At 39.6% G+C, this 20,376-nt stretch overlaps 1 protein-coding gene across 1 annotated transcript; it reads right to left on the bottom strand.

Annotated features, from left to right (window-relative positions):
- Positions 1 to 344: 344 nt before the first annotated feature.
- On the bottom strand, positions 345 to 1,679 carry LOC148849388 (SEC14 cytosolic factor family protein / phosphoglyceride transfer family protein). Its single transcript, XM_088948924.1, has 3 exons — positions 1,406 to 1,679; positions 1,021 to 1,285; positions 345 to 815 (listed from the first exon to the last, which is right to left on the bottom strand). The coding sequence occupies exons 1-3, from the start codon at positions 1,527 to 1,529 to the stop codon at positions 596 to 598; spliced, it is 609 nt and encodes a 202-aa protein (XP_088805050.1). The 5' UTR covers positions 1,530 to 1,679; the 3' UTR covers positions 345 to 595.
- Positions 1,680 to 20,376: the final 18,697 nt, after the last annotated feature.

Below are 20,376 nucleotides of genomic sequence, written 5' to 3'. Positions count from 1 at the left end.
AGGGTTTGGCCGTTTATATCCCGTGATTCTTTTGCCCAGTTTTCTTTTCTCCCAATCTCATTAATTATTTAAACTCCAAAATCACGCTTATTAAATGACAAATCCGCGGTCCTTTCGTTCACTTAAAGCAGAATTCTTTCCTCTTGCAAACTCGTCAACTGCAACAAACAGCAACAGGTAACGTGCAAAGGCAAACCCAAAGCAACCTCCAAACTGGAGTACAAGAATATCGGCAATCGAGACTCAAGAAGCCAACGCCTTTCGCTTTCCAGTCGAGGCCTTCTTTTGTTACGTTTTTTGAAGGAAACAAAAGAGAAGAGGGAATCACCCGATTGCCACAGAGGTGTCAGAAAGCAGGGTTCTTTCCTGTCTATTACCACAGTGATTAATACAATTTTTTTATATTTACAGTTCTGTATATCCTCGAAATTCCCCTAAACAATTCCAGAAAGGACAACCCTATCCATCTAATCCCTAGCAGACTAGCAGAAGTTGCAGAGAAAATCGAATCCAGCCCTCAGACAAGACTTTTTTTCAAGTTTCAAAACCTTCACCACTCCACTCCTCACCACCGCTGCCCCCTCTCCGCATTCTATTATGAGATACATCTCATCGAGTACATAGACACCGGAGAATCAACCGTCGGTGCGCCGTACACTCTCGGGTGGTCACTCTCCAACCCATAATCCATCATCGGACGGTACTCCAGCTCCTCGTCGTGATCGTATACGAAGTCCGGGATCTCGATTTCGTTTCTCCGGACGTGTTCCCACAGAAATTCCAGCCTGCTAACATATTTCAGCTTCCCGTACAACCTAAAAGAGACAAAACAAGTACAACGGAAATCACTAACTTGCGCCGTGGATTCAAATCAATGCGAGATAAAAAAGGGTGGAACTGTGAAAGTAACTGCCCGCAGTAGATCTAGGTGCAAAAAACAGAAACGGCAGCTAGGTTGAATTCTAAGATGCGCTGGGGATGTGGGCAAGAAGACTAGGAGAAGTGGAGGAGATGTTTTACCCTCCGCTGAAGAGAAAACGACCGAAGGTAGCGAGGAAAAGCCTGGACTGGAGGCCCGGGTGAACAAAATAAACGGCTTCGAGATTCTCTTTGACGTTGACAGGGAGAGCCTCGTAGATTGATCGCAGAGTCGAGATTCCAGGGAAGTTTTCGCTCCTCTGAACATTGGTGTGCACGTAAACCACCGAGAATGGCCGTTCCCCCAACTGAGGAAAGATTTTCTCCTCCAGATACTTGTTCAGAACCTCCGCGCTCACAATTCGAGCTAATCATCAATCAACCAAAGAAAAATTGAAAAAACTATTAAGATTCAATCGATTTAACAATAAACCATTCTACTAGAAAGAAAAAAAAAAAAAAAAACAAAACGAAAAAGAAATCTTACCAGGAAAGAACTTCCCTATGATGCGAAGCACCTTTCGCCCACGCTTATCCCTGCCTTGGATCTTGAAAATCTCCAGTTTATCGATGAACTGTTCTTGTTCAGGGGAAGAGGCGTAAGTATGCATGGCTAGGGCTAATAGCTTCGCCTTGTTCAGAAAATGAAGGAATCCAACGCTATGATGACTATGAGAGAGAACGGAAGGAAGGAAGCCGTGACGGGTAGGGATTTGAGAGGGGTTTTTATAACAGCATCGGAGGAGGGGCACTTATTATCCGGTTTTTTTTTTTCGTGATAAAATTAAATTTGAAAAATTTTAAGGCATATTCTCAAGCATCTTCCTTTTTGGACCGAGATGAATATATCTGTCTGACCCAACCGCTCCGTTTCATGGGCGCGTGTGGGCCCCTATCCTCATCTATTTGCGCTCTTGACCGTCCGATCTCTTTCTGCGATAACTAGTTTCCGACTACAAGTCTACAGCTATAACTACGCCTTTTCTTAGGGACCCACCGTCCAATAATTTTGATTTTTGGGTGTGATTAGGTTTCTTCTAATTTAAGAATTTAAACTTTTTCATTTTACGATTGTCCGGATCTTCGTGCATTGGACTGTAAACGGGTCGGGCCCCGGGTATAATCGGAATCGACGTTACAATAAATATTAAAGGAACCGGAACCAAATCAGACCTCTAATTTTAGACCCAGAACCCAATCTGCCGGTTCATAGGACAATCGGGTTTCATCTAATAGACCGGATTATAATAAATCTGTTGAAAACATTATGCATTTATTATAATTTTATTTAATATATTTGTTGAGCCATTATACATTTAATAAAAATCTATTTAATATATTTGTTGAGATTCAGCAGTTTTTTGTTTTTTTTATTTAACGTTATTAGTTAGTATTATTGGCCTAAGGCCCTTTAATTTATGTTTTTTCTTAAGATTGTATTTATGTTATTGGCAGAAGCTGCTCTATTAAGGATGATGAAGGGTGATTTGGCACGACCTACCAAGAAGGGGATACGAGGGGTGATAACTCAGCCAAGTGAACCCAGTTTGCAACATTCGGAGTTCGGGTATTCAGCCACCTCGGCCCAAAACCCACCTCAGTGTAGAAGCACCTCGACACTCAATCCAGATCGAGACTAAAGAATCGAAGTTCCAACTTGGAGCTAATGAATCGAAACGCTACATAACCGACTCCAAAGGCCTCCCCAATAGATCCCAAATCTCTCGAGATCATGATGAGCCAACAAATCCCAATTTTCCCGAGATCACGATAAGAACTCGTCTCGGCTCTGCCTGAACTGGAGGTAAACAATAAACCTTATCAACATACTACTCTCCTTCAAAAAATAGAACAAACCTTATCTCCACAGCCCGGAGATCCTGGAGCTCTTTCGTAAGGCCCACGACTACTCCAGTATATAAAGACATGAAACTTCAAGGCAAAAGTACGCGTGATTACTCTACCCACTAGAACTCAAGCTCTCAACCATTCAGCTCGCATTCATAGCATAAGTACTGACTTAAACATCGGAGCGACCTCGCTGGGTTAGCTACCCCGGGTTCTCTGATCCACTATTTTGCAGATTGATCCAGCTCGTCGCCCAATTGGAGTTCGGATCGCCCTCCAGCTAGTAGTAGCCAGATCGCGCACCATCAATTGGCGTCGTCAGTGGGAAACAATCGAAAGGTCATCCCTATCTCTTTACAGTTTCAAACTTAATCTCAACCGCAATGGCATCTTCCAGCCACACCGGAAAAAGTGTTGAGATGAACGTCACCGGGGGGAAAGCCCAGCAATCAACCTTCCCCCAAGGTCCTACGGTATGCATCGGCCAGTTCACTATTCCGCTCACAGCGTCTGGAGTCCTGTCACTGTCCGCACCACCGAGCACTACGCAAGTGAGGGTCCCACTTCCTCCAGTGGTAGGCGCGACTTTCTCTGAGCCATCTGTGGTTCCCCCCGGAATCGGGCATTCCTAGTTTCATGACCTCATTCAATGCATCCAGGCAATTCAGATCCAGATGCAGCAGGTCCAACAGTTCCAGCAGTACCAACAATATTATTCGTACTAGCAGTATCAACACCTATTCCCTCCACTACAGCCAAACTAGTAGCCGGTTCCACCTTGGCACCCAAGGCCCTGTAAGGGCCAGAACCTGAATTGGCCTGGAACTAACTAGAACATTAGCCATTCTCCCCATCTGGGCAAAGAGACCTCACAAGTACCGATTCCTCTTAGGAGTCAAGTTTCACCCCGTTGAAGGAGAGATGGTCAGCACACTCCTCCAGTCTCACAAGAAAATCTCAGAAACAGGTCTAGAGATAGTCAGCCCAATTCACCTCGGTGTTCCTAGCAAGAAAATGATAGTTCACAAATAGATAATTACCAGTTTGGGGTTCAAGGTACGAACTTGAGACAAGGCCTCTCCGTCCCTCGCGACATCCAGTTCGATCCTCACAACAAAGAGAATCCAATAAGAAGGAACTGGGATCTACCTCGTAACAAGGCCAAAGTACCAGACCAGACTGAAGTCAACAACACCAACGCCGAGCCGGTGAAGAAGCAGCAATAGTGACGTCCCAAAACACACCGCCCCTTGCCCAGGAACAGCCCACCAGCGAAGCCAGGCCAGCAAGAAGAGCAAACCAAAGGAAAGGAAGAAGCGAGCTCAGTGGCTACAAAGACTGCGCCTCCACTACTTTTCTGGTCATCCCCTTTGTCTCTCGAGCTCTTGGCAACTCCAATGCCAAAAGATTTTAAGATGCCCCCATTAGACAAGTATGATGGGTCGTTTGACACCAATGACCATGTGGACTCTTTCCAGTCTCAAATGCACCTAGATGGGGTTGATGACTCCTGCATGTGTGTGGCCTTCTCCACTACGTTTAAGGGGGTAGTACGAACTTGGTACCAAAACCTTAAGCCAAGCTCCATCAAAAGCTGGTCCCAGTTTGCCGACTTGTTTCTTCACTAACAAGAAGTGTCTGAAATCACAGGAAAGCTTTTTGAACATGGTTTAGAGAGAAGGAGAATCAATCAGAAGCTATATAAAGTGCTTCAACGATGCTTACAGATACCAGACCTCGATCCGGCAGTGCGCTTCACTGCAACAAAGAAAGGAATCACCCATAGAGTTTAAGTTGCATGTGGTAGCTAACAAACCAAAGGACATCACTGAATTTCTTAAGTTAGCATATCAATTCATCAGAACCGAGGAGGAGATCAATCAAAAGATCGACAACCCACCGCCGAAAAAGAGGAAGAGAGAAAATGAATGAACGAGCAATGGGGGGCAGGAAAGGAAGAAAAGCAAGTCCCCGAGCAGGGGAAGAAGCAAGTCAAGAAGTCGGTCCCCCTCTCGAGCTCGCAAGTCAGGTCGATGCTTCAGGACCCCACCTGTGGAGAGAACGAGCTACAAGCATCTGAACGCTAAGCGAGGAGAGATCTTAATGGCTATTAAGGACTCCTCCTTCATCAAATGGCCTCTTAGGCTAAGGGGAGACCCAGCAACAAGAAACCCAAATGTTTACTATCATTTCCATTGAGATCATGGACACAGCACAAAGAATTGCATGAATCTCCGCGACGAGATCGAGGAACTTATCTGCCACGGATACTTGAAGAACTTCATCTTGCGAGAAGAGAGGGAACAAGCAGATCAACAGGGGGACCAGAGGAGGAATGGCCCCGGGGTCAACAGGTAGAATGAGCAACCACCACGATAGTTGCCAGAGGAAAGACTGATCAACGGGGTAATTAACATGATCACCGACGGATCCATCATCACCGGATGCACATCAGCAGTTGGGAGGACCTCGGTCCGCAAACTAGAGAACGAGAAGGAAAATCCGCCAAAGCGACCTCTACTTGAAGAACCGATATACTTCATTGAGGACGATGCGCGTGGGATCCAGGACCCTCACGATGATGCCCTAGTGGTGAAGCTAAGAATTAATGACTTCAAGGTAAAGCACATCTTAGTAGACTTAGACAGCTCGACAGATATACTCTTCAAGGAGACCTTCGACAAACTATAGTTACAACAGAGCAACCTGAAACCAGCAGATACTCCTTTGGTAGGGTTCAGAGGCGAGGAGGTCAGACCTCTTGGTCAAATCATAGTACCCGTGGAAGTTGACATGTGGCCAAACATCGTGTGATTTGAGCACACATTCCTAGTAGTCACGACTCCCTTGCCCTACAACGCCATAGTAGGTCGGCCCATCACGCATGGTCTACGTGTGATAGTATCCACTTACTATTTGGCGATGAAGTTCCCAACTGATTACGAAGTGGGAGTCGTGCGAGGTGACCAGCTTGAATCACGCAAGTGCTACATGGCTGCTCTAAAAGGAAAAGCAAAGCTAGTAGAGGATGTCAAGCTCGAGCGACCAGCGGAGTATACCGATGAGCGAGCTGCCCCGAAAGAGGAGATGGTCCACATACCAGTCTCTGCTAACGAACCGACCAAGACTCTCATGATCGATGCCTCGATCAACGAACTTTGTTCCCAGGTAGTAAGTTTCTTACTTGAAAATTTAGACATTTTTGCTTGGTCCGCGGCAGAAATGCCCGAAATTGATTAAAAATTATAGCTCACAAACTTAATACCAACCCTTTAGTCAGGACAATAAGGCAGAAGAAGCGCAACCTCACCCTGGAATGTTGGAGGGTAGTCGATGATGAGGTTAGGAAGCTCCTCACGGCAGACTTCATCAGGGAAGTCCATTACCCGAGTTGGGTAGTTAACCCAGTTCTTGTGAAAAAAGCCAATGGCAAGTGGCGCATGTGCATCGATTACACCAACTTGAACAGAGCCTGCCCGAAAGATTGGTTCTCGCTAAAAAAGATCGATCGCCTAGTTGACGCGACCTCAGGGCATGAGTTGCTAAGCTTCCTGGGCGCCTATTCCGGTTACAACCAGATTAGGATGGATCCTGCTGACGAAGAGAAGACCGCCTTCATAACTGAGCTCGGGTTATACTAGTCATGCACTTCGAATTAAAAAATGTTGGGGCAACATTTCAGCGCCTTGTAAATAAGATTTTTGAGCTGTTAATCGGCAATAAAGTAGAATGTTATATTGATGACATGGTCGTGAAGACCCAGTTTTCAAATTCTTTGTTTAATGATTTAAAGAATGTTTTTCAAATTTTACGAAGATATAACATGATGTTAAATCCAAATAAGTGCGTCTTCGAAGTCACTTCGGGTAAATTTCTAGGCTATATAGTCAACCGACGTGGCATCAAGGCCAACCCAGACAAAATAAAAGCCATTCTAGATATGAGACCACCCCGCAAAATAAAAGAGGTTCAGAGGTTGACTGGCCGGATAGTCGCCCTGAGCAGATTCATGTCCAAATCAGCAGATTGGTGCTTACCCTTTTTTAAAGCTATAAAAAAGAGTAAGGACTTCAAATGGATTGAAAAGTGTCAGCTCGCTTTTGACAAGCTAGAAAGATACTTAGGTACCGCCCTAGTTTTAACTCGACCCGAAGAAGGGGATGTGTTAAAGCTATACCTCTCTGCGAGCGATGAAGTGATTAGTTCGATACTAATCAAAGAAGTAGATTGGGTCCAACGACCCATCTACTATGTTAGCAAAATTTTGCAGGATGCAGAAACTAGATATCCGGAGATCGAGAAACTAGCGTACACATTAATCATAATAGCCCAAAAACTTTGCCCGTACTTCCAGGCCCACACTATCGTCATTCTCACCAACAAACCTCTAAGGTAGATTTTCTCAAACCAGAGGTGTCTAGGAGATTAACGAAGTGGTCCATCGAACTAAGCGAATACGATATCTGGTATGAGCCTCGACCAGTAATCAAAGCTCAAGTCTTGGACGATTTTGTAGCAGAATGCACACTTAGCACAGTGACCCCTAAGATGACCGAGCTCGATGACACGACGGGAGCCCTGGATACTCCACGTCAACGTCTTGTCCAACCAACAGGGAAGCGGTGCAAGACTGATATTGTATGACCCAAGCGAGGTGAAGCTGAAATATGTTCTCTGGTTCGGATTTGAGACATCAAACAATGAGGCAGAATATGAATCATTGGTCGTCGAGTTAACCTCAGCAAGGGAAATGAAAGCAAATCACCTCATCGTATGCAATGACTCACAACTAGTGGTTAACCAAGCCATTGGTGAGCACGAAGCCTGTGACTTGGCCAAAGTCAGAGAGATCCTTTGTAGCTTCGTCTCCTAATTTATCAGACAAATTTTGAGGTCTAAGAACGCTTAGGTCGACGCCTTATCGCGACTAGCTAGCACGAGCAGTAACACCATGCGAACTGTACATAAAGGACTTACCTCGGCCTAGCATTCTCGGGTGGACAGAAGAGGTCGCTCTTGTATCACAAGCGGAACCGAGATGGATCAACCCACTCGTGAGTTATCTGCTCCATAGGACCCTACCTACAGAACACAACGCAGCCCGAGGGTAGAGCTCTAGTCAGCTAAGTATGTTCTGATAGATGGACAACTGTACAGAAGATCTTTCACGCTCACTTACCTGTGCTGCTTGCGACCCTAAAAAACTTAGCATGTACTTCGCAACACCCATGAAGGCTTGTACGACGAACACTAGGGGGGCAGAGCTCTCGCATAGAAAGTGTTGAGGCAAGGCTATTACTGGCCCACGATGAAGGCAGATGCACTCGAGCTCGCCAAAAAGTGTGACAAGTGTCAGAGGCATGCCAACATTCACCATTAACCCGCTACTGATTTGAAATACCTCACTAGCCCGTGGTCATTCGTGCAGTGGGGAATCGAACCCTTGGTAACGATTACAACCCGCAACATACAGAATTTCTTCTGGAAAAGCATAGTATGTCGCTTCGGACTACCTCAAGTGTTGATATCCGACAATGGGAAGCAGTTCGAAGATATTAAGTTTCAAAACTGGTGTGTCGAAATGGGGATTCAACAAAATTTTACCTCGATGGCACACCCCCAGGCGAACTGGCAAGCAGAAGTTACTAACGGAGCGATACTTCATGGATTGAAAGCCCACTTAGCTCGAGCCAAGGGGTTGTGAGTGGATGAATTGCCAGTGTCCTTTGGGCCTACTGAACTACTATTAAGACCGCGACAGGAGAGACCCCTTTCAACCTCGCATATGGTGTAGAAGCGGTGATCCCGACGGAAACAGAGGTGCCAACATTACGATTGGAGGCTTATGATGAAGAAACGAATGATGAGAAGCTCCATACCAACCTAGACCTAATAGAGGAGGTACAAGACCTAGCTTACATTCGGATCGCAATTTACCAACAAAGAGTATCGCGGTACTATAACATTTGGGTCAGAAAATGACACTTCCGCGTCGATGACTTAGTTCTTCAGAAGGTTATGGTACCCGAGCCTGGTGTTGGCAAGGTTGGACCGAATTGGGAAGGTCCATACCGAGTAAAGCAGGTATTCAGGAAAGGCACAAATGAGCTTGAGACTTTGGAAGGAAAACAAGTACCACGAGCATGGAATATCGATAACCTAAGAAGGTACTATTTATGAATTCATAACTCAAAGGCAAAATTTCTTCAAGTCTATGTGACCACCGAACTAGTCAAGAAAGATGACTGATTGGAGAGAGGACTATGAGTCACTCCCAGAAGCCTAAGGGCTATGGAGTCAAGCTGATAGAAGACCTCGTTACTACAACAAATCCTAGTCGCCTCTTCGGCATAAGCTGACAAGTCCTTCTTGCCTCTTCGGCATAGGTAGAAAAGTCTTAGTCGCCTATGAGGCATAGACAACTCGAGTGCAAACCCTACGGTGTCTAATTCACCTCGGCGTGCAACAATGTAAGGTTAATCCCACATGAAGTCAAGCTCGTTATTTCGGCACTTAGGGATAACCAACATTTAGGCAAATAAGCGACCCATGCATAGATAGATTGGGTATGTCCTCTACAGTGTCTGATCACCCTAGCATACAATGGTAATTAGATCATTCCTACGAGTGTCGAGCTCACCAGCTCGGCAACAACCTATACTTACCGAGCTCGGAGGCCCGTGAGTTTGGGGCTCTTCATCCTTACTGGAGACTTCGGCAGGAGGATCTGTCTCCATACAGTCCTCACCAGCACCGGTCTCCTCCTCCTCGACAAGCAGGTCATCATCACTCTCCGCTTCGGAGTCCGGATCTTTGGCAGCTTTGATGGCCATCTCCTTGTTGATCTTCGATGTGGTTATGGCGCTGAGGTCGAGGTGGGGAAACTCACGCCAAGTCAACCACCTGCTGAGTTTGAACCCCTTGCGGTAACCTGTTGTCCCTACCTCGACCAGCCTTTTATTGAAGCTCCACTGAGGACTTATACTGCTCAATAGCCTTAACCTTGGCCTCCTCCATCGCTTGAAGTAGTAGCTCGATTCGTTCCTTCATGTTGGCCTCGAGGTTCTCGACCTTCCTCTTCAATGTCGTTTCACGCTCCTCGAGCTCCTTCTTCTCTGACATCAACAGAGTTAGCAGCTCCTTCTTAGCTCGCACGTTGTTCTTCAGTTGGTTGATTTCATTGCGAGCTAAGTTTAGTTCGGTGTGGGCATTTCAGGAAGACTCCTTGGCTTCGAGAGCATGCTTCAAGTTCACCTCAGACTGATAAGCCAAGGCATGGATGGAGGAGTTCACCTGTCAAGAGAAGAAAACTAGTATCAGTATACAAAAAAATCTTAAGTACGTGACAATTTGAAAGACAAGTTCAAGAACGTACCACCATACAGTGCGTAGCCGTACGGGCCCCGAGCTGAGCGACAGGCAAGTCAACCCAATGAGTGAACACCACATCCTTGCTCTCGAGAAGGCTGAACTTGTGAGTCAAAATGCTCTGAATTGGAGCATTGCTACCTGGAGAAGTGGCAGCCGCTAGGACGGGCTCTAAAGATGTAGCCTCCTTGGGCATGCGGGGTGGGGTGGGCTTGCTCGAGTCCTCCTCGACCAGATCGGTCACGGGAGGCTGCTCGATAATTCGTGGGTGCTCGAGCTCAAGAACAACAACTTCAATCCTGGCTGCTTCACTCTCGACGTGAGCCTTTTTGGAGGCTCTCTTCTTCTTCTTCCCCTTCTTCATGCTCCCGAAGAGCTCATCGGCAAGGATGTTGTCCATGGCAGCTGCGATGAAAACGATATAAGTCAGATATAGTACCAAAGAAATGAATAGAAAAGGTACAACAAACAGTGACCTACCAGGAGGATTCGGGCCGGTCTGCACGAGCTTCTCCTCGGTCACGAATTCTTCGAACTTTAGGCCGAACTCCACCCAATACCAAACCTCCTCCATTGTCTTCAGGTCTAGTCTAACGTTGGGGTCTTGAATGGCTGCCCTCCAATGAGTCGGGAAGGGCCATCCCTTGATGTTGCGGACCACAAAGTAATGCATCTTCCAAGCTTTGACCTTATTAGGGAGTTCGTGCAACAGTTTGTATCCAGGACGAGGTGACAAGTAGTAAGTTCACATGTGCTCGGGTAGAACACAAGACAAATTTTTCTTGATGGAAAGAATTGAAGAAAAGACGTCGAGGTCAAGGAGGAGGATGTTTAGAAAAAATATAACATTGAAAAGAGATCTTTGAATCAAACAGGTCAAGATAGTATTTAACAAAAAGGTAAAGAAAATCAATAAATTAAAAAGATTGAAACATGACATGTTGCAGGCGTGAAGAAACCGAGTGTTTTCTTGCTTTTTCGTTGTTTAACTACTTACTGTGGTGGTGCTAGGAAGCAAACTGCACAATTTAGCCTGGTGGGTGTTGATTCTCTCCCTTCGTTTCCTCTCAACCTCACTATGGCTCTTAGAGGCTGCAAGAGCCTTGGCGTCCATGATCTCCTGAGCTATCATCTTACTCAACTCAACTTGAATCCCAAAAGGAGAAAAAACCACCGGACCATTGCTGGCTTGAGTTATAGCGGTGGGCAGAGATAGGGAAAGGCAGAGGAAGGAAGAGAGAGAGAGAGAGAGAGAGGAATCTAGAGAGAGAAAGAGAGGGGGGGAACGAAGGGAGAGGGGAAGAGAGAAGTCAAATAGAGTGAGAGAAGAGGGAGTAGGAGAAGAGATAGGAGGAAGACTTACCCCATCGAGTTTTGTGTCTGAGTGTTGAGAGGAGAAAGACAATGAATAGTAACTTTAGGCATCTCAAAAAGGGGCAATTTGGTCAAAGAAAATGATTTTCTTGTCTTGTTTACTGTTTTTGTCATTATTTTAAAATTATAATTGATTTTATTTTGTACAAAATCCTTATTTTTTTGTTATTTATTGCATTTTCTTATTTAAAATAAATTATTTAATAATGCCACATGTATAACACAAGGGCCCATGTGTGTCATGAGGGTTAAAATTACCATTTTCATCAAAATAGTTCAATATATATATATATATATATATATATATGCATTTGTTAATTTAGGTTATAATCGTCATTTCCGAAAAAAGTAACTTGGTTAAGTAGCTCACCAAACATATATATATATATATATATATATATGTGGTTTGGGAAAGGCCCCCAAACACTACGAAATACTTGTCCAAAATCCAAATAAGTCCTTATTTCTCAAACGATTTATTTCTAAAACATAACCTTAAGAAAATACAAAATATAAAATGAAAAAGAAACGTTATCCCTGATCCCATGCCTAATTTCACGTGAGAATCTAATTTTACAAATTACTGGGAAACAATATATAAATTATAAGGGTCCATATAATTGATGATCTAGTAGTGCTGAGCATTAAACGGTTCAGATTTGAAGTTGATCTAGCAATATTCGATACAGGTCGAGTGAAGGGGATTAATTTGGATAATATCCCAGATTTTACTAAAGAAATAAGCATTTGCACTTTTTTGTGGTGACTAGTGAGTACGTGTTTTGTATGTGGCAATTTTAGATGATGATAATGATGATATGTTTCTAAATTTTCAATATTTTTTTTATATTTTTGTGTGTAAAATAATATTTATTTATCATTATTTTTAATTTTTATATTTTTTGGTTGGTTTTAAACATTGGTTTTATATTAATTGCTAAAAATTTTGTATATAAATGACATACTTTAATTATTTGAAGCAAAAAATAATAATATAAGATTTATTAGTGAAAAAAATAGTTCAAATATAGAATTTAATGAGAGAGAATAAGAATTAGTACTTTATATAAGACTTGATGTGAATTAATGAGAGAGACCAAATTCAGAAATAGGAATATTTTAATCAAACAAAAATTTTACACTATCATTCTACTATTTTTAATAGTTGTATGGATCAGTTAGATGTGCCCCAATCGCTAATCACTCCATAGTTCTTAGACTACAACCTTGAGTCATTTGTCTTAGTCAGATTCACATTTTGTTGAATTACATCCCATCAATACTTTGTGTTTGAACGTTTGTTTGATTTTTTAATTGGCTCGAGCATGAGCCTGAAAATTGCATTCCCACTTGTACTCCCCAATCCTAGGGTGCAAACAGATCAAATCATGATCCGAAAAGATTCGATCCAATATATGTTATATATTTATTTATATATATATGTTATTTATTTATTTATTTATTTATTTATAAATATATTATTTATATTGCATTTTTATAATTTTGTTATATGATTTATTTTTTATAAAAAAACATGTATTTATATGATGAAAATCATTAAAAAATATTTATATTTTTTTGTTTTTTCTTTATTTAAATTGGTATATTTTATTTTTATTTTAATAATTTATTAATTAAAAAAAAAAAGCAAATCAAATTGGATCATATCTGAAGATTCGACGTATTGATAGGATTTGAATTTAGATTGAGACTACCAGATACGATCGAGTCTACCATGAACAATGTCAAATTGGATTTTGATTACCCTAATTCAAATCCGATTCAATCCATTTGCATCACTACCCAATCCATCACCCATTACTGAACACCAAACAAAGTGCATTGTAGCATTAGGATTAAGGGTGGTCATTTTTAGCCGGCTCAAGAAACTTTAGGTTTGGGACTTTAGGCCAGGTTTTATGTTTATGCTCTACTATATTTTATATGAATATTATAATATGATATGTATGACACATATTGTATATAATATTTATAAATTTTATGCATATATTATATGATATAGTATTAAATGTTATGTATTATATATAATACATAATATTATAATATTTATAAAGAAAAAAATAATTCAAAGACCAAAATTTTGCAACCTATTGATTAATGCTCTAAATAAGGGTCTTTTGGGGTTTTTACCAGTTTCAAGGGTAGGCAGGTTTAAGACTAACCCATTGACCAGTATTGAATGTATCAATACTTTAAACCTTAAACTAAATATTTACAAAAATATTATATTTATTAAATATGAAAACAAGCTTGAAAAATGAGATAATAGGGGAATTCAAATCGGCCCCCACTAGGTTGCCCCCCACAACATTCTACAGTATATCCTGCTGTGTATTGTAAATAGACCTGTTCATGGCCCGGCTCAACTTTGGATTAACAGAATTTTCAAAGGCCCAAGCCCGAATCCAAAATTTAGCCCATACTATTAGCGGCTGAATAGAGAGATAGAGAGAAAGATTATAAAGAAAATAATAAAAAATGTATATATTAAATTATAAATATATATTTTAATAAATATTATATTATTTATATATTTTTATATAATATATATAATAAATATTATATATTTTATAAAATATATAATACTGAGTTGGGTCGGGCCGGGCTCAAGCTGGGTTGGGCTCGAATCGAGCTTTTTTGACAAATCCTAAGCCCGGCCCGAAATACAATCGGACTTACATAGGCCCGCGGGCCTAATTATATGATCAAGCCTGACCGAGGTGCGGACTGGGCCAGGTCAGGTCATGAGGCTACCCGGCCCATGAATAGATCTAATTATAAATATCTCTAGATGACGACATCATCATTTCTAATAGCATCATAGTGAAATGTTCCTGATATACACGCCTTGAATGTGCTGAGGGACGTAATCATAATAAATACATGAGGCCCGTAATCATTCAATCTCTCACGGGTTCTACACCTTGTCGAGCATCCATTACATTCAGCTAACCCGATCTTGATAATATGGGGAGTAAGACTCCAATGAACTCAAATCAGATGAGAATGATTCAAAGTGATGGTTAAACATTATAACTTTAAAAAAAAAAAAAAAATCTAAATGAGATGGCTTGGGAGACAAGTCATTTACCATATTCTTACTTCAATCATGGATCGGATAATATTTTACTTTCTTTAACATTTTATGGACAACTATCATTATCATCTACCTCAACTTTGCTATACCATTTAAATCTCACTTTTATTTTAGTCCTCTCATTCATGTTTATTAGCTTTTGACCCCTCTTATCTATGTTTTCTAACTTTTAGCCTAAAAAAAATCCTAATTCTGCCCCTTTATGTAATCCGATATATATATTTTTTTGAGTTGGAAAGACCTAAGGCCAACTTTCATTCAAGTGTAAAGTGTTAGTTTTACAACAGTTTCACCTGGAGATAAATCAAAATGAAGAAATAGAATATTACAAGAGGGAATATCACTCGTCCAAAAGCAATGACCATGGGCACTAATTTTAGCAAGTTTATGACTAATGAGCAACACGATTGAAGTTTCTCTTGACATGACAAACTAAAACCGAGTCAAAGAAGGGGAGAAGACGCTTACAGGTTATATATCCATTGATAAATTATGAGCTTTTAAATCTTTTCTAAAGAACGTAAATGGATCGGATCGGAATCCATTAAGGCTTTCACAGGTGATGATTCAAATTCTGAATCTTATCACATCTTATTCAAAAAACATAACGATTTATATAAAAACAAAAATATAAGTATTTTTCAATTATTTTCATTATATATATGTTATTTTATAAATAAATATATTTATAAATATATAGATATATAGATAAAATGGAATAAGGATGATCCAAATTCGATCTATTTTTTAATCAAATCATGATTCTATCCATTTGCACCCCTATTTTTCTTACTACACCCATACCAGTTTGGTCTATTCCTATAATTCTATCCCTCTCTATTATTGATGATATAGATGGTATTCTTGGCACGTGACCATCTTTTACATATAACCAAATAATAGAAGATTAATATTTTTATTGAAATAATAGTTATTCCACGTAACTTATGTCCAATTGAAGAGGACATTATGTCATCGAAAGAAAAGATGGCATTAATGTGAAAATTCAATTGAAATATTATAATGCTGTTTTTTTCTTGTGGCGTGGAAAGATGGTGAAGAATCATCCACATCTATGATAATAATAATGAACGAACATGTGGATCAATTACGTCTACGGTGCCATTATCGGTGTCAGCCTCATGCCTCTCAATTTCGAGTGGATGGCAAGGAGGTTGTTTGTTTGGACTATAGGAGTTGGGCCAACTTGGACCTAGCCTGATCCTAACTTGGACCAGTCTGATCCTAAATATAAATAATTTATTTATATAAAGTATATAAATATATAAATTATTTATAAAATTTAATTATATATTATATAAAATATTTAAATATTTTATATATTATATATAAGAATTAAATAATCAGTTAAATTCGGATATTTATCGAATCAAATTAAGTCATATTTGAATTCGACCGATTAAATATTCGAATTATCCAAATTCAATTTGATTATATTGAATATCGAATTTGAAATTTGATATTTGAATATCATTGACACCCCTATCCACTAGCATTATCTTACACGATACGTCTCATACACGGCAAGTCTCACTTTTATGGTGGGTCCCATTCTCATGGTGAGATGTGTGGTATCAGATCAAGTTGGTAGAGGGTTGGAATGTGTTTTATTGGCAGAAGATCCTAATACACAAAATCATTGATGAGAAAGTTGCTAATGGAGTGTTTTTTAGGGGGTGTTTGGCCATTGATGTCTGATGCAAATTATGAGGAGCTAGCACATTTTGACATTTCTATGGCAAGGGTTATTTCCCTTTTTTTTCTTTTTTTTCTCTTTTTAACAATATTTCTTATGTTGTGTTTGGATTGGTATAAAATAAGAAACAAACAAAACAAAAAAGGGAAATTTATTAAAGAATTTCACAAAATATTTTAAGTTTTTAACAATTTCTCCTGGAACTCTATTTCATTTATTTTCTATCAAACCAAACATAATCTTAATATTTTCGAGCTAAACTTTTTATTAATTGAGATTGAGTTCAAATAAGTAGTCAAATTCAAACTTGATTCGTATTCAATTAGAATTAAACTGGATTGCAGCATGATCCCAAACTACATCGGCACAAATTCTTATTGAATTAATAATGGATGCAATTTGCAGCCCTAGCCCTTAGGTTAACTGTGTGGCATCCCTTGGTTTTAATTAAAAAAGAAAAAGGTGTTGTAAATAAGTATTTTTTTTTTATTCTTGACAGAAAACAAAAGGGGTTTTTATAGTTCAGTCCACCCTTAGGGTGGAGCTAAGATTTCTAGGAATGGACTGAATCCTACCCGTGGATTGATGCCAAATTCATAGATAGAATGTGGTTTATAGGGGGGGGGGGGGCGCTACTAGACTGCAATTTCAGATTTTTAAGGTGAATTGCACTCCACTTATCCCAAAACAAAAATAGAATACTAATAGTCTAATATTTTGCACTAATGGCGATAAAAAATTGAAACAAATATGTTGTGAGGGTGAAGTATGTCGCTGTGATGACATATTAAAAAAGACAAAATTGATTCTATTATAAAATAATTAAACAAACGACATCCTATTATAAAGGCGCTAGTACCAACTTGGGTTTATGATTAAACTCTAGATATCCTACCCACAATAATTCTGTCGACGTCTACCCACAATACACTATCCCTTGCATTGAGAATGAGAGCACCTTCCTGTATATAATATTATAGTACTATAATATTATGTAAGAGAATGAGATATTTTTCATGTATGACTACGATGATATATAAATAGATGTGGGCAGAAGATTCAAACTCCTACGATTAGACAGCATTGAAAGGAGTTCAGATTTGCTCCTCACACCAACCTCACAATGTGTCGCAGATCAAAAACATTTTATTTATTTTATGTTATTATTAATGAAGAAATGTTTTCAATAGATGATGAGATGGGACTGTAAAATTAATGTGAGATGCATTATGTGAGGAGAAAATCCTGATTTGGTTGAAGGATTCTCTCAAGAAACCAAATTAACCCAGTTGCAAATTGGACTTATTTGATGGGCAATTTTAAATATCTTTGGATGAGGCTTCCATCCCATTTCCCTTTGATGCAAAAATTCAATCCAGCTCTCATCGTTCATGCATCCCACAAATAAAAAAGAAATGGGAAATGCATGCATCTGGGCCCCTCGTCAATAATTCACCTTTTTTTAGTACAGTTGTTTTGTACACAGCATATTTGACCAATGGAAGTGGCTAAGTTCTAAGTTCTGCTCACCACGTCACAGAAAAATAAAGGCAAGGTACAACTACATTAAAATAAGACATGTGTGGCAGAAAAGTTTGGAACAGAATTTTCAAATCCAGCAACCCTCCATTTCCTGATTTCCAAAACCTAGGGGTGCAAGTTAGACAAGTTGAATCAAGGCCTGAGATCAAGATTGAATTGTTTAATCTAGATATGACCCAAATTAAAATTTGATACATTCAGGTTAGACTTAGTTTAAGGCCGATCGAGTTTGAATTAGTTAATCTGTTTACATTAAAATCTAATATAAAATAGGATCAGGCTCGGACCAGCCTTGGGTTATCTAAGGGCAGGCCCAAGCTTGGTCCAAAAAAGATGAAAAGACCCAAACTTTTCGGTCAAACCCAACCTGAGGCCCTAAAGTCCAAGGCCAATTCGTATAAAACTGCAAATTGGATCGGTTTAAGATCCGATTGGGCCTTCCCAAGGTGCACCCCTACCAAAACCGTGGTGACAAAAGAAGGCAAAATAGAAAAAGTAGTGAAATCAGAAAACTTTTTCAATTTTTATATGATACTAGAAAAACTTTGACCAGTCAAAGCACCCTGTGAATTATAATGAATAGCACCGGATTGATCACTTCTTCTTTTATGACACTGGTTGATTAGCCATGAGTTTTTCCGTATTATATCTGTTTGAATAAGGCACCTGTTTAGCAATTGGCATCGATGCTATTGTTCCAGAAAACGGTGGAATATTAGCGTTATATAAAAAAAAATGATATTCCAAAAAACATCTGTTTGTTTGGAATTGTTTTTCTATAAAAAACGGTGATTTGAGCCACGCTTCAAAAATCAAGAAGGCATAGTTTGAAATAAAACTAAAATTAACATTTTCACAAATTACAACTCATTTTACCAACAAAAACATGATGCAGCAGTGACATAAACTTCCTATAATTGATACTAGTGCCGAAACAGACAGAGTACGAGTACCAAACAGAAAGTGTTAACTCTATAAAACGTCATACGTGACAAAGTGACAGTAACATTTTCAAATAATGCTTCCGATCCATACATCAACAGCTAAGAAGCATTGATGGCTAAACTTTTTTTTTTTGTTTGTTTTCTGTCCGAATATAAATTTTATGTCCATTTATTTTGCCAATCCATGGAAACCGCATAATAGTCTCCCGAGTCCCAGAGCCTTGCTCAATGATACGTCAACGTTTAATGTTGCAAACGGCCATGTCCAATAATTCATAAAAAGACAAAATATTCAATGAATTTAATGCCGATCGATCATCTTAAGTGGTCCATCCAAGCCGTCTAACACACTCATCCTTTATTAGGGTGGTTTCGTAGGATAAGAAAAATAACTCAAAATTTATGACATAAATAGTGATAAAGTGAACAAATCGGATCAGCTAAGCATAATGTTGTAAGTACTTTTAACGGGTATTTGAAATTTTTTTGACACCTGTCTCTTCAAATACTCTCAATTCATTTTTCAAAAAAGATTAAACTCATTTTTAATAGTTTATCAAATGTTCATTTAACGTGTTTATTTATGTTGTACCTACTAAATTTGATCCCATGAGTGATATAATATAAATGATATTTTTAATATTGTCAAAGTTTTTAATACTTTTGTGAATTGTAAATCAATAAAAAATAAATCATGTAATACATCTTTAATATGATCAATTATTGGCATCTTAATTAAATGGACACAAAAAAAAGAGAAAAATACTTTCAAGCATGGGTTGGTATCACCCATTCGCTTATATGTCTAATGTCACACTTGACTCAGTTTTCTTTGGCAGTTGATTTCCTTTCTTTTGCTTATGGATTGATTAATATATCATTTTGGAAAGGCTATAAGCAGATGCCATTTCCATTCCAAAAGGCTTTTGATAAGAAGGCTAGCTAAGCTACAGCCTGCAGCTGGAAGTTTCTTTGAAGCTTCAGCCCATAATAAGTCCATAACTCCTTCCAAGTTCCGTGCCTTCAAAGGATCATGGCTTCCCCTTATATGGGTCTCACCTACCAGAGTTTCAGAACCAAAAGTTCAGCTTATACGATCAAATTAGCCAAATATCTTGACCGATTGAAAAGATACAATAGCTTTGACTAAAAGCAATGATTCCTAAGAGACCGGATTTGTTCCCAACAAAAAATCGTTATAACAAGTTTCAATGAGATGTATATTGGAATGGTTTTTTTTTTTTTTTTTTGTTAGGAGCAGACCCTAACTCAATTCCCAAATAAAAGAATCCTGATGTAGCGTGATGTAACGCTCTCTGATGATGGACAGTTCGAACTAGGTAGGTCGTGTGGTTAAATTGCAACAATACAGATATTAGAGTGTTTGGGTTATTTGACCTAGGGTGGGTATTTTGATATTTAAGTTAATGAACTGGTATTTGATTGCAATAAAGTAAGAGAGCTAGAGTGCTTAAGGAGCTAAATCATGCGTACCTTTTATGAGGAAGGGGATGCCTTTATATAGGCTAACTACTGTGAATTCCACG

The sequence above is a fragment of the Nelumbo lutea genome, chromosome 6 (assembly GCF_056320005.1).
Source record: "Nelumbo lutea isolate HS-2025 chromosome 6, American lotus-T2T, whole genome shotgun sequence".
Classification (NCBI taxonomy): Eukaryota; Viridiplantae; Streptophyta; class Magnoliopsida; order Proteales; family Nelumbonaceae; genus Nelumbo; species Nelumbo lutea.
The sequence above is the reverse complement of the archived record's forward strand: the minus strand, read 5'-3'. Positions and strand labels throughout refer to the sequence as shown.